The sequence below is a fragment of the Bactrocera latifrons genome, unplaced genomic scaffold, assembly GCF_001853355.1.
Source record: "Bactrocera latifrons isolate USDA-ARS-PBARC rearing strain unplaced genomic scaffold, ASM185335v1 scaffold_577, whole genome shotgun sequence".
Taxonomy (NCBI): domain Eukaryota; kingdom Metazoa; phylum Arthropoda; class Insecta; order Diptera; family Tephritidae; genus Bactrocera; species Bactrocera latifrons.
In genome coordinates this window covers 136283-150013 of record NW_017537242.1, presented here as the reverse complement: position 1 = coordinate 150013, position 13731 = coordinate 136283, and the positions used below count along the sequence as shown (strand labels likewise).

The 13731-nt window shown below is 36.9% G+C and overlaps 1 protein-coding gene across 2 annotated transcripts in view; it reads right to left on the bottom strand.

Annotated features, from left to right (window-relative positions):
- Positions 1-5743: 5743 nt before the first annotated feature.
- The window catches only part of LOC108974663 (calcium/calmodulin-dependent protein kinase kinase 2), a 53864-nt gene continuing 45876 nt past the window's right edge, over positions 5744-13731 (bottom strand). The window contains exons 4-5 of one of the 2 annotated variants that reach the window (XM_018942644.1): positions 11218-11405; positions 5744-5786 (exon numbers count right to left, since the gene is read on the bottom strand). In XM_018942644.1, the coding sequence (XP_018798189.1) occupies positions 5784-5786; positions 11218-11405 (191 nt within the window). In that variant the 3' untranslated portion in view covers positions 5744-5783. Of the gene's footprint in view, positions 5787-11139; positions 11406-13731 lie in introns of those variants that run through there. The other variant, XM_018942643.1, reaches the window with a different exon arrangement.

Here is a 13731-nt window from a genome sequence, read left to right as displayed (position 1 = left end):
TTAAGAAATAAAACTGTATCATGTATGCAATATTACGCATACCGCTTAATGATTAGGATTAGTCAATTTAATTCGCTGAACTATTACAAGGATTTTTGTAGTCAATATTGTGTGGCTATGATGGCAAAGATGATTTCGGAACGATTAAATTTTATAAGGCGAAACCAACAAAAACTTAGAGCAGATGACTATATTCATCTGAGGGATGCTGTGAAAAAAGGCGCAAGCGTGAATGCTGCCGACATCGGACAGCGCGTCATCTTACCGTCATCATTTACTGAATGTGCGAGGTTTCTAAAGGAAAAGACGCATGATGCTATGACCTATGTGCGCAATCACGGCCGGCCAGATCTATTCGTCACTTTTACGTGCAACCCTGAATGGAAAGAGATAAAATAGGAACTTAGTGTTGAATGGCAAAAAAGAGGATGGCCGCATTGTCATATGCTGTTTTGGCTGGAGACAAAAATACAGCCCGATCAGATCGACGCAATAATCGTCACTGAGCTGCCTAATAAAGACGAAGACCCAGTGTTATTTGACATTGTCACAAAAAATATGGTACACGGGCCATGTGGGCAAGAAAATTTTAATTCACCATGCATAAAGAATGGCATATGCTCAAAAAAAGAGCCAGACCGGTGAGGACGGATATCGCGTATATCGACGTCGCGACTCGAGCAACGGAGGTCAGGTCGCTACTTTAAACATCCGAGGCACAACGGTCAACATAGACAACAGGTGGATCGTTCCATATGCTCCAATTTTATTTCGATTTTTTAATGAATTGAACGCCCGGTGGCACAGGCAAAACCTTCCTTGCCAATTTAGTGTTGGCAAAAGTACGTCAATCTGGAAAAAAAAGCTGTCGCAGTGGCATCGTCCGGAATTGCTGCAACCCTATTAAATGATGGAAAGACTGCTCACTCTACATTTAAATTACCATTGGCTGTTTCTTTGGAACAACAATCTGTGTGCTCGATCCGCAAAAACGGTCCGCTGGGGCAGCTCTTACAAGGCACTTCGCTGGTCGTCTTTCACGAGTGCACCATGAGCCACAGGGCGCACGTGGAAGCCGTGGAGCACACGCTGAGAGACATCCGAAGCTCAGACCGTATAATGGGGGACGTGGCGTTCGTTTTAGCTGGAGACTTTCGTCAAACATTACTAGTTATAACAAAAGGTACTCGAACTGACGTTATTCGAGCTTGCCTTAAATCATCAACTTTATGGCAATCGATTGAAACTCTTAATCTGCGCACTAATATGAGAGCACATTTAAGTGACAATGACGATAATAATTTCTCACAACAACTTCTAAAACTTGGTTGCAAACAGTCCCCAGGTATTGTTTGATAACGAATTGGGTCAAATCGTTCAGAGTCTAGAAATTCTTGTGAACGCAATATATCCGAACATATAAAATCTTACGGAGAGAAATTTCAATTGGCTCTGTTTGAGAGCGATAGTGTCATCGCGAAATGAATCGGTTAATGAGATTAACAAAATTATTATGGAAAAAGTACCGGTGAATTTAAATCTTTCAAATCTATTGACATAGTAAACAACATCGAAGATACAGTAGTGTATAGCTTGCCGTCCCACGAACTACAATTAAAGGTAGACATTCCCGTAATGCTGCTGAGGAACCTATGTGCTCCCAACATGTGCAATGGCACGAGACTTCTGGTGAAGGAATTACGGGAGAACGTCATGGTAGCCACTATAATCACCGGGGCCGCGGCCGGACAGCTCGCCCACATACCGCGGATCCCCATAATTCCCACGGACTTGCCTATATCTTTTAAGAGGTTACAGTTTCCTCTAAAAACATCATTTGCCCTCACAATAAATAAGTCCCAGGGTCAAACATTTTCGACGGTTGGCATCGGCCTAAGAAAATAATGCTTTTCTCATAGACAACTATGTGTTGCCCTTTCTCGAGTGGGATCTCCTGAAAATCAATATATTTTGTTGCCATCGATAAACACTGCTGCCAACGTAGCTTACAGTGAAGCTTTAAGATAAAACCTGACAAATATAAAATTAAAAAACATTAATATTATATCTGTAAATAATGTAAAAGTAAACCTGTAAAAAAAATACTAAAAATGTAAATTATTAAGTAATAATAAGAATGAAAATGATTAATGACAAACCCTTTTTTAATAAAAAATAAAAAACAAAAAAAAACACAGAAAAATTTGTAAGGAAAATATTAAATAATAATAGGCAAGTTTCTATCGACATGAACAAAAATTTCTTTCAAATACTTAGATTAATAGGTAGATACATTTTTGAAAGCTGTCAACGTCTAATTTAGACTGTATATATTTTATTCGACTCTGCTTTTATTCTAATTACTTAAAAAAACATAGTAAAAATGTATATAATATCCTTATTTATTTGCCCGCCACTTAAACCATCAAAGAAATTGAACATATGTAAATAGACTTAAATACAAATATAACTGTGGGATTGTTTTTAATACAAATAAAACAAGAAAAAACGTTAACTTCGGCTGGACCGAAGCTAATATACCCTTCACAGGTGCATTTCTTTTAGTAACTATGTGTTGAAGCAAATCTTAAGACGTAACTAGCCAGTGGTTTTCATTCAAAGGGTAACATTTTACTAATTCTTTTTAGCCGGGTTGTTTGCTAGAAACATTAAGGTTATTKAATAAAGAAAATAGATCTTTTAGTCGTTTATAGTTATTTAAAATTTTATTTATTACTAACATAAACTTAATGGGAAAAAGTATAATATTTCTATATTAGTACATATTTATCATATATATATTTACAGTTTGCTTTATAAAAACACAGAGCAAATATAATATATATTTATTTATAAATTACATTACTCTATGACTTACACCTAATATTATCGTACTAARTTATAATAATATTGAATCTAACATACACTATGAATATTGGTATATGTATATGTATGTAACATATCTATTTTCTAAAACTTAAAAATATTTCGTCATGATCACTTTATGGTGTTTGATATGTGATACATGAGGTCATTGCAGAATCCATGTTTGTCCATACCCAATCTATTCCTGTTTGCTGTTTTGTTGTGGCGGCGTTGTCCAATGCAGATTGAATACCCGATTGTTGTAATCGAGCCTCTAAAGTGTCAGTTGCTGTGAGGCGACATATGTTAAAGTCTCCATTTATCTGACGGATATTATTCACCACTTGCTCTCTAAATTGTGGCAGTCTATACGTGGGGTTTCTGTACACAAGTGATAAAGAAACTGTGGAATAGTTTACGTTTAATAGTTGGTAAACGTTTGCTGCACATGTGATGTTCCTTGATAATGATCCTTCTGATAGATCTGGGCACCGATCTTGTCGGGATGACCTTGTTTCTTTTTGAGATAAATTCCAAGTCTCAGCAAAGCACAGAATATCAGCAGAACAAATCAGTTTATCTGATCTGATATCCGCAATAGGCTTATTTAGACTCTTTACATTTTGGTAATAAATATTCAGTCGTTGTTCCGATTTTGCGGCTAAAAATCTGTAGCATGTCGTCAACGCGCCTCCTGTCCTCTATCTATTGTGTTGAGTTTTATTGGGATCCTGCTGTCCAAATGGGTTCGAAGGAGAAAATTTTTCGATTACAACGCGCCTTCTGCCCTCAATCTATTAAGTTGAGTTTTAATGGGATCCTGCTGCCCAAATGGGTTCGAAGGAGAAGATTTCCCGATTACATATAATCCATTAGCATTTGTGGCTCTGCTACATCCTACATATAAAGCTGATCTGCTAATTCTACCTTCTAGATGAACCGTAACTTGAGCGTACGTTCCACCTTGGCTTTTATGTATCGTGATGGCTTCAGCTGGAATTACAGGGAACTGTCTACATTCTATAGTTATTTGTTCAGTTCGCTTGTATTGGAATGATCGGACCATGCTCATGATTGGTGTCCAATCTGCATTGCGACTATGCGGCTGCTTGGAACGTGCAAAGCTTCCAACTCTTGGTTCTGCGAGTTTCATCCACAGTCCATAGTGCTTTCAGATCCATTTACTACTAATCCATCACTTGTGCTTATGTTGACTGTACCATATATTTTATCGATGTTTTGAGCTGCAGTGTATGAGGCAATYCCYGTGTTTCTGATGGCTTGAAACCCTTCACAGCTTCTAATATGTTTTCTCTGCTGCGTTCTGTTAAGGAACTTGACTTAATAGTATCCTTCGCAGTCGAAATGAACTCGTCGGTCACCGTGTTCGCCAGTTTTATTGAATTGAAATTATTTGCTCCAGCACTTGAAGAAAAGAGATGGATGGCTTCATTGGGTATCTCGTTAGAGGTCTTTTCCCTGCTTTTAATTAATTGGATGTCAGCGTGGGTCATATTTCCCTCTGACATGTTGTTTAAAGCGATGGCAAATTCTTGATCCTCACGCTGACGCATTATTTCGGTGAGCTCGAAATATCGAAATTGATCCCAAAACGGAGTTYCTGTAATTGCACTGTAATGATCATTGCCATTTGTTTTAAGTCACCAAACAAATTCTTCCGCTGAAACGTGCAGGTTTTCCAGRRTCCGTTCAAGCTCGTTGGACAAAAATTTGTCATATTTGAGCTTATTCTGCTCAATTTGCTTCTTGTGTGCGTTGCAAACACTCTCGACATCATTACTTAAGAGTTCGGCCTCCTCATTTCTCCATGGGTAACACATCATGGCAGTTTCTCTGAAGAAATCCGCTCTTGAATTTTCAACGCTAAAACGTTTCCAGCCTAGAATAAGTGCTTGCTTCCTTTTCCTTAAAAATCCTGATCCATCTTTTAATGCCATTGGAGGTGCAGCTGTCGTGTCATCCTCGTTTTCTACTTAATTGTAGTCTTCATTATTGAAATAAATATTCCTACTTGTATTGCAAAATCTGAACCATGCTGCAAAATCTACTAAGCATAGTTCTTAAAATTGATCGGGCCTTTGAGAGTAGTGATCCAGTGCACTCGGTACATATATGTTCGTAGAATTCTCCTGTAAAGCATTCAATTCACGTCTGGGCTTAAGTATCCTTACTTGATTGTTTGGATGTGATGTATTTATAAATATCTCCCCATTAGTCGCTTCCGATAAATGCAGTCCCAAAATATTATAAGCTGCTTCTGGAGCCGATATTTCCGAGCCGTTTACAAACTTGTTTCCGATGTGCTGCAGTTTCCTTTTAATGGAGAAATTGCCGTCATTTATTTCCTCCATGGCTTGTCTCAGTAATGTTGATACTCCTCTATTGGATTTTTTTATATAATTAATTATATAGCTGCAGCAAGCGTTGGCGTCCAAAATGAMTTGAATATCCATATTTGCTCTATGCAAGTTAAGGATATTTTTATTGTAGGCATTTAGAAGTCTGTCCGAAAAGTTTCTCTTTAAGAAAATATGTGGCAATGTTAATCCGCTCATCCGAAAAAAAAATTTCAAAGCAATTCAACCGTATTATTTTTTCTTCTGCGAGATCCGTCAGATTTAATAGTTCCTGTATTTTTATAAATCGAAGTTTGTGTTGCTCAATACCTTCTTCATTCTCCAAGGGGAAAGGAATTTCTGTCCGCGGCATCGGCGGATCTTGTTTTCCATGGAGATGATGTTTTCCGGCACACTTGTTTTCCCTGCAGATCTCTTATGCAAGCTCGACCATGCTTGTCTTTTTGGTACTGAATAAATTCCTGTAAGTCCAAATCATCCCAATCAGTCGTAATGTGTCGGTCGATGAAAGTTTGAACTTTAGTTGTGTTGATGAATCCATCACTTTCCAATTGCGGAAATAATATAAAATATTTATACCAATAAAAAATATACAAATAGATTAATAATAAATAAANTTAAGAAATAAAACTGTATCATGTATGCAATATTACGCATACCGCTTAATGATTAGGATTAGTCAATTTAATTCGCTGAACTATTACAAGGATTTTTGTAGTCAATATTGTGTGGCTATGATGGCAAAGATGATTTCGGAACGATTAAATTTTATAAGGCGAAACCAACAAAAACTTAGAGCAGATGACTATATTCATCTGAGGGATGCTGTGAAAAAAGGCGCAAGCGTGAATGCTGCCGACATCGGACAGCGCGTCATCTTACCGTCATCATTTACTGAATGTGCGAGGTTTCTAAAGGAAAAGACGCATGATGCTATGACCTATGTGCGCAATCACGGCCGGCCAGATCTATTCGTCACTTTTACGTGCAACCCTGAATGGAAAGAGATAAAATAGGAACTTAGTGTTGAATGGCAAAAAAGAGGATGGCCGCATTGTCATATGCTGTTTTGGCTGGAGACAAAAATACAGCCCGATCAGATCGACGCAATAATCGTCACTGAGCTGCCTAATAAAGACGAAGACCCAGTGTTATTTGACATTGTCACAAAAAATATGGTACACGGGCCATGTGGGCAAGAAAATTTTAATTCACCATGCATAAAGAATGGCATATGCTCAAAAAAAGAGCCAGACCGGTGAGGACGGATATCGCGTATATCGACGTCGCGACTCGAGCAACGGAGGTCAGGTCGCTACTTTAAACATCCGAGGCACAACGGTCAACATAGACAACAGGTGGATCGTTCCATATGCTCCAATTTTATTTCGATTTTTTAATGAATTGAACGCCCGGTGGCACAGGCAAAACCTTCCTTGCCAATTTAGTGTTGGCAAAAGTACGTCAATCTGGAAAAAAAAGCTGTCGCAGTGGCATCGTCCGGAATTGCTGCAACCCTATTAAATGATGGAAAGACTGCTCACTCTACATTTAAATTACCATTGGCTGTTTCTTTGGAACAACAATCTGTGTGCTCGATCCGCAAAAACGGTCCGCTGGGGCAGCTCTTACAAGGCACTTCGCTGGTCGTCTTTCACGAGTGCACCATGAGCCACAGGGCGCACGTGGAAGCCGTGGAGCACACGCTGAGAGACATCCGAAGCTCAGACCGTATAATGGGGGACGTGGCGTTCGTTTTAGCTGGAGACTTTCGTCAAACATTACTAGTTATAACAAAAGGTACTCGAACTGACGTTATTCGAGCTTGCCTTAAATCATCAACTTTATGGCAATCGATTGAAACTCTTAATCTGCGCACTAATATGAGAGCACATTTAAGTGACAATGACGATAATAATTTCTCACAACAACTTCTAAAACTTGGTTGCAAACAGTCCCCAGGTATTGTTTGATAACGAATTGGGTCAAATCGTTCAGAGTCTAGAAATTCTTGTGAACGCAATATATCCGAACATATAAAATCTTACGGAGAGAAATTTCAATTGGCTCTGTTTGAGAGCGATAGTGTCATCGCGAAATGAATCGGTTAATGAGATTAACAAAATTATTATGGAAAAAGTACCGGTGAATTTAAATCTTTCAAATCTATTGACATAGTAAACAACATCGAAGATACAGTAGTGTATAGCTTGCCGTCCCACGAACTACAATTAAAGGTAGACATTCCCGTAATGCTGCTGAGGAACCTATGTGCTCCCAACATGTGCAATGGCACGAGACTTCTGGTGAAGGAATTACGGGAGAACGTCATGGTAGCCACTATAATCACCGGGGCCGCGGCCGGACAGCTCGCCCACATACCGCGGATCCCCATAATTCCCACGGACTTGCCTATATCTTTTAAGAGGTTACAGTTTCCTCTAAAAACATCATTTGCCCTCACAATAAATAAGTCCCAGGGTCAAACATTTTCGACGGTTGGCATCGGCCTAAGAAAATAATGCTTTTCTCATAGACAACTATGTGTTGCCCTTTCTCGAGTGGGATCTCCTGAAAATCAATATATTTTGTTGCCATCGATAAACACTGCTGCCAACGTAGCTTACAGTGAAGCTTTAAGATAAAACCTGACAAATATAAAATTAAAAAACATTAATATTATATCTGTAAATAATGTAAAAGTAAACCTGTAAAAAAAATACTAAAAATGTAAATTATTAAGTAATAATAAGAATGAAAATGATTAATGACAAACCCTTTTTTAATAAAAAATAAAAAACAAAAAAAAACACAGAAAAATTTGTAAGGAAAATATTAAATAATAATAGGCAAGTTTCTATCGACATGAACAAAAATTTCTTTCAAATACTTAGATTAATAGGTAGATACATTTTTGAAAGCTGTCAACGTCTAATTTAGACTGTATATATTTTATTCGACTCTGCTTTTATTCTAATTACTTAAAAAAACATAGTAAAAATGTATATAATATCCTTATTTATTTGCCCGCCACTTAAACCATCAAAGAAATTGAACATATGTAAATAGACTTAAATACAAATATAACTGTGGGATTGTTTTTAATACAAATAAAACAAGAAAAAACGTTAACTTCGGCTGGACCGAAGCTAATATACCCTTCACAGGTGCATTTCTTTTAGTAACTATGTGTTGAAGCAAATCTTAAGACGTAACTAGCCAGTGGTTTTCATTCAAAGGGTAACATTTTACTAATTCTTTTTAGCCGGGTTGTTTGCTAGAAACATTAAGGTTATTKAATAAAGAAAATAGATCTTTTAGTCGTTTATAGTTATTTAAAATTTTATTTATTACTAACATAAACTTAATGGGAAAAAGTATAATATTTCTATATTAGTACATATTTATCATATATATATTTACAGTTTGCTTTATAAAAACACAGAGCAAATATAATATATATTTATTTATAAATTACATTACTCTATGACTTACACCTAATATTATCGTACTAARTTATAATAATATTGAATCTAACATACACTATGAATATTGGTATATGTATATGTATGTAACATATCTATTTTCTAAAACTTAAAAATATTTCGTCATGATCACTTTATGGTGTTTGATATGTGATACATGAGGTCATTGCAGAATCCATGTTTGTCCATACCCAATCTATTCCTGTTTGCTGTTTTGTTGTGGCGGCGTTGTCCAATGCAGATTGAATACCCGATTGTTGTAATCGAGCCTCTAAAGTGTCAGTTGCTGTGAGGCGACATATGTTAAAGTCTCCATTTATCTGACGGATATTATTCACCACTTGCTCTCTAAATTGTGGCAGTCTATACGTGGGGTTTCTGTACACAAGTGATAAAGAAACTGTGGAATAGTTTACGTTTAATAGTTGGTAAACGTTTGCTGCACATGTGATGTTCCTTGATAATGATCCTTCTGATAGATCTGGGCACCGATCTTGTCGGGATGACCTTGTTTCTTTTTGAGATAAATTCCAAGTCTCAGCAAAGCACAGAATATCAGCAGAACAAATCAGTTTATCTGATCTGATATCCGCAATAGGCTTATTTAGACTCTTTACATTTTGGTAATAAATATTCAGTCGTTGTTCCGATTTTGCGGCTAAAAATCTGTAGCATGTCGTCAACGCGCCTCCTGTCCTCTATCTATTGTGTTGAGTTTTATTGGGATCCTGCTGTCCAAATGGGTTCGAAGGAGAAAATTTTTCGATTACAACGCGCCTTCTGCCCTCAATCTATTAAGTTGAGTTTTAATGGGATCCTGCTGCCCAAATGGGTTCGAAGGAGAAGATTTCCCGATTACATATAATCCATTAGCATTTGTGGCTCTGCTACATCCTACATATAAAGCTGATCTGCTAATTCTACCTTCTAGATGAACCGTAACTTGAGCGTACGTTCCACCTTGGCTTTTATGTATCGTGATGGCTTCAGCTGGAATTACAGGGAACTGTCTACATTCTATAGTTATTTGTTCAGTTCGCTTGTATTGGAATGATCGGACCATGCTCATGATTGGTGTCCAATCTGCATTGCGACTATGCGGCTGCTTGGAACGTGCAAAGCTTCCAACTCTTGGTTCTGCGAGTTTCATCCATAGTCGCACCACCGTGCTTTCAGATCCATTTACTACTAATCCATCACTTGTGCTTATGTTGACTGTACCATATATTTTATCGATGTTTTGAGCTGCAGTGTATGAGGCAATCCCYGTGTTTCTGATGGCTTGAAACCCTTCACAGCTTCTAATATGTTTTCTCTGCTGCGTTCTGTTAAGGAACTTGACTTAATAGTATCCTTCGCAGTCGAAATGAACTCGTCGGTCACCGTGTTCGCCAGTTTTATTGAATTGAAATTATTTGCTCCAGCATTTGAATAAAAGAGATGGATGGCTTCATTGGGTATCTCGTTAGACGTCTTTTTCCTGCTTTTAATTAATTGGATGTCAGCGTGGGTCATATTTCCCTCTGACATGTTGTTTAAAGCGATGGCAAATTCTTGATCTTCACGCTGACGCATTATTTCGGCGAGATCGAAATATCGAAATTGATCCCAAAGCGGAGTTCTTGTAATTGCTCTGTAATGATCATTGCCATTTGTTTTAAGTCACCAAACAAATTCTTCCGCTGAAACATGCAGGTTTTCCAGGATCCGTTCAAGCTCGTTGGATAAAAATTTGTCATATTTGAGCTTATTCTGCTCAATTTGCTTCTTGTGTGCGTTGCAAACACTATCGACATCATTACTTAAGAGCTCGGCCTCCTCATTTCTCCATGGGTAAAACATCATGGCAGTTTCTCTGAAGAAATCCGCTCTTGAATTTTCAACGCTAAAACGTTTCCAGCGTAGAATAAGTGCTTGCTTCCTTTTCCTTAAAAATCCTGATCCATCTTTTATATATACCAAAGTGATCAGGGCGACGAGTAGAGATGAAATCCGGATGTCTGTCTGTCCGTCCGTCCGTGCAAGCTGTAACTTGAGTAAAAATTGAGATATCATGATAAACTTGGTACACGTATTTCTTGGATTCATAAGAAGATTAAGTTCGAAGATAGGCAAAATTGTCCCACTGCCACGCCCACAAAATGGTGAAAACCGAAAACTTATAAAGTGTCATAACTAAGCCATAAATAAAGATATTAAAGTGAAATTTGGCACAAAGGATCGCATTAGGGAGTGGTATGTTTGGAAAAGTGGGCGTGGCCCCCCCCCCCCTACCTCAGGAAATCGGTTCACAACCACGCCTTCTTCCAATATAACGCTATTTTGAATTCCATCTGATGCCTTCTCTGCATAATATATACATTTGGAACCAATGATGATAGCAGAAGAAAACTTTACACAAATACGGTATTTGATGCGAGAGTATAAAATGTTCGGTGACACCCGAACTTAGCCCTTCCTTACTTGTTATATGATAAAAATTGTCTTACTCGACCGAGTTTTAGTGATTCTGGTGATCTAAATGCTGGAGTGCCTGCCGTACTCCCGCTACTTATCATTGCATCTTCGCCGAAAAATTCGTTACAGACCCCTAAATCGGCAATTTTAATGTGACCGCATTCAGTGAGTAACAGATTTTCGGGTTTCAAATCACCATGGATAATGTGTTGATAGTGTACTGTAAAAGGAAAAAGAAAATAACATTACTTAGATATAATAATTACTTTATATTGTAATTGTGTATTGCTAGATTCTATTTTCAACTATAATAAAATATTTGTGCGCTAAAAATTAACATGTTATTCTAAGATGCGCTTATATTCATATAATTAAATATTTTTTACAATATTAAAAAAACGCTTTTTTATACTCTCACAACAAAGTTGCTAAAGAAAGTATTATAGTTTTGTTCACATAACGGGTCTTTGTAAGATCTAAAACTAAAAGAGTTAGATATATGGTTAAATATACCAAAGTGATCAGAGTGACGAGTAGAGTTGAAATCCGGATGTCTGTCTGTCCGTCCGTCCGTGCAAGCTGTAACTTGAGTAAAAATTGAGATATCATGATNTAATGTAGAATATTAATTAGGTCAATTACACCTACAAACTACATACATACATATATTACATTGCGGATAAAATTGATTTGCTATTTAATGAAAAAAGTAATTCATGTCAAATTTTGTAATGATATTTAGCCAAAGTTGCCCATATATGAACTTGATTTTGATTTTTCTGTTTGTATGGCAAATTTTGTTATCTGACCGTTCAAAATTTCTTCTACTATTGTATTGCATCTTACAAATTTTTTCAGATATATAATTACCGTAAGCAGTAATCCATGTCAAATTTCGTAAAGATATCACGTCAAATGCGAAAATATTCCATACAAGAATTTGATTCCGATCATTCGGTTTGTATGACAACTATATGCTATAGTTAACCGATCTGAACAATTTCTTCCGATATTACATTATTTCTAACAACAATAATTCATGTAAAATTTCATGAAGATACCACGTCAAATGCGAAAGTTTGCCATACAAGCCCTTTACTCCGATCGCTCAGTTTGTATGGTCGCTATATGCTAAAGTTAACCGATCTGAACAATTTCTTCGGATATTACATTGTTGCCCTAGAAAATAATCTATACCAAATTTGGTGAAGATACATAGTCAAATGCGAAAGTTTTCTATACAAGAACTTGATTCCGATCGTTCAGTTTATATGGCAGCTATATGTTATACTGGTCCGATATTAGCCGCTTCGACAAATGAGAAGCTTAGTGAAGGGAAAATGACGTTTGCAAAATTTCAAAAGGATAACTTAAAAACTGAGGGACTAGTTCGTATATATACAGACGGACGGACGGTACATCGACTCAGCTCAACATATTGATCATTTATATATATACTTTATAGGGTCTCCGACGCTTCCTTCTGGGTGTTACAAATATCGTGACAAACTTAATATACCCTGCTCAGGGTATATATATTTGTGAAAAAAAGAGTTTTATATCCAAATTTCGAAAAATAAATAATACTACTAGTTAAGATTAAGTTTATTTACTAAAGTGGATTGCAGTGGAAAATAAGTTTAATGTACCTACATATCTCTGAAATTTCTAAAGCGAAAAGAACCAAATTTGCTCAGCGCAAATATTATAAGAACTCCTACCAAACGTGTGAAAATAGATGAAATCTGGAGATAGCTCCGCTCACTCCTCATATAACGGTACTGTTCAAAATTACTAAACCCCAAAGACATTAAATTTTACGGCCAAATGGTATGAGCTTTATTGGAACCGGTGTGAAAATGGGACGATGGGAGTGGACCCACCCACAACGAAAATGAGAAGGTGTGTTTTACTTATAACAGTGTATCTTTGTGCCTCAAATAGATAAATTTTAGCAAAAACTTGATCTCGCCCTTATATAACTAATATCAGGTTACTCGATACTCTATATGATTGGTTCTTTAGTATAAGGCATGTTAATAGCATTTGTTATTAGCAAAAATAGATAATATCGGGTCGATGCTACCACAAATTCCCATATACTATATACAAGTATAATGGTTTTCATTTTTCGAACAAACCGTATGTGACTGTCAGCATATGAGTTACATATAGCAAACATGTGTATATATAAAATCGCTTAGGTTTCGATCCTCGAGTTGACGTTTTACACCTTAAAGTATTTCTCTGGCTTTGATTATTGCAAGAGTATAAAATGTTCGGTTGCACTCGAACATAGACTTTCCTTACTTGTTAATTTATATTTCAGTTTATATGGTATTTTTTCTACTCTCGCAACAAAGTTGCTAAAGAGAGTGTTATAGTTTTGTTCACATAACGTTTGTTTGTAAGTCCTAAAACTAAAAGAGTCAGATATAGGGTTATATATACCAAAGTGATCAGGGCGACGAGTAGAGTTGAAATCCGGATGTCTGTCTGTCCGTCCGTCCGTCCCTGCAAGCTGTAACTTGAGTAAAAATTGAGAT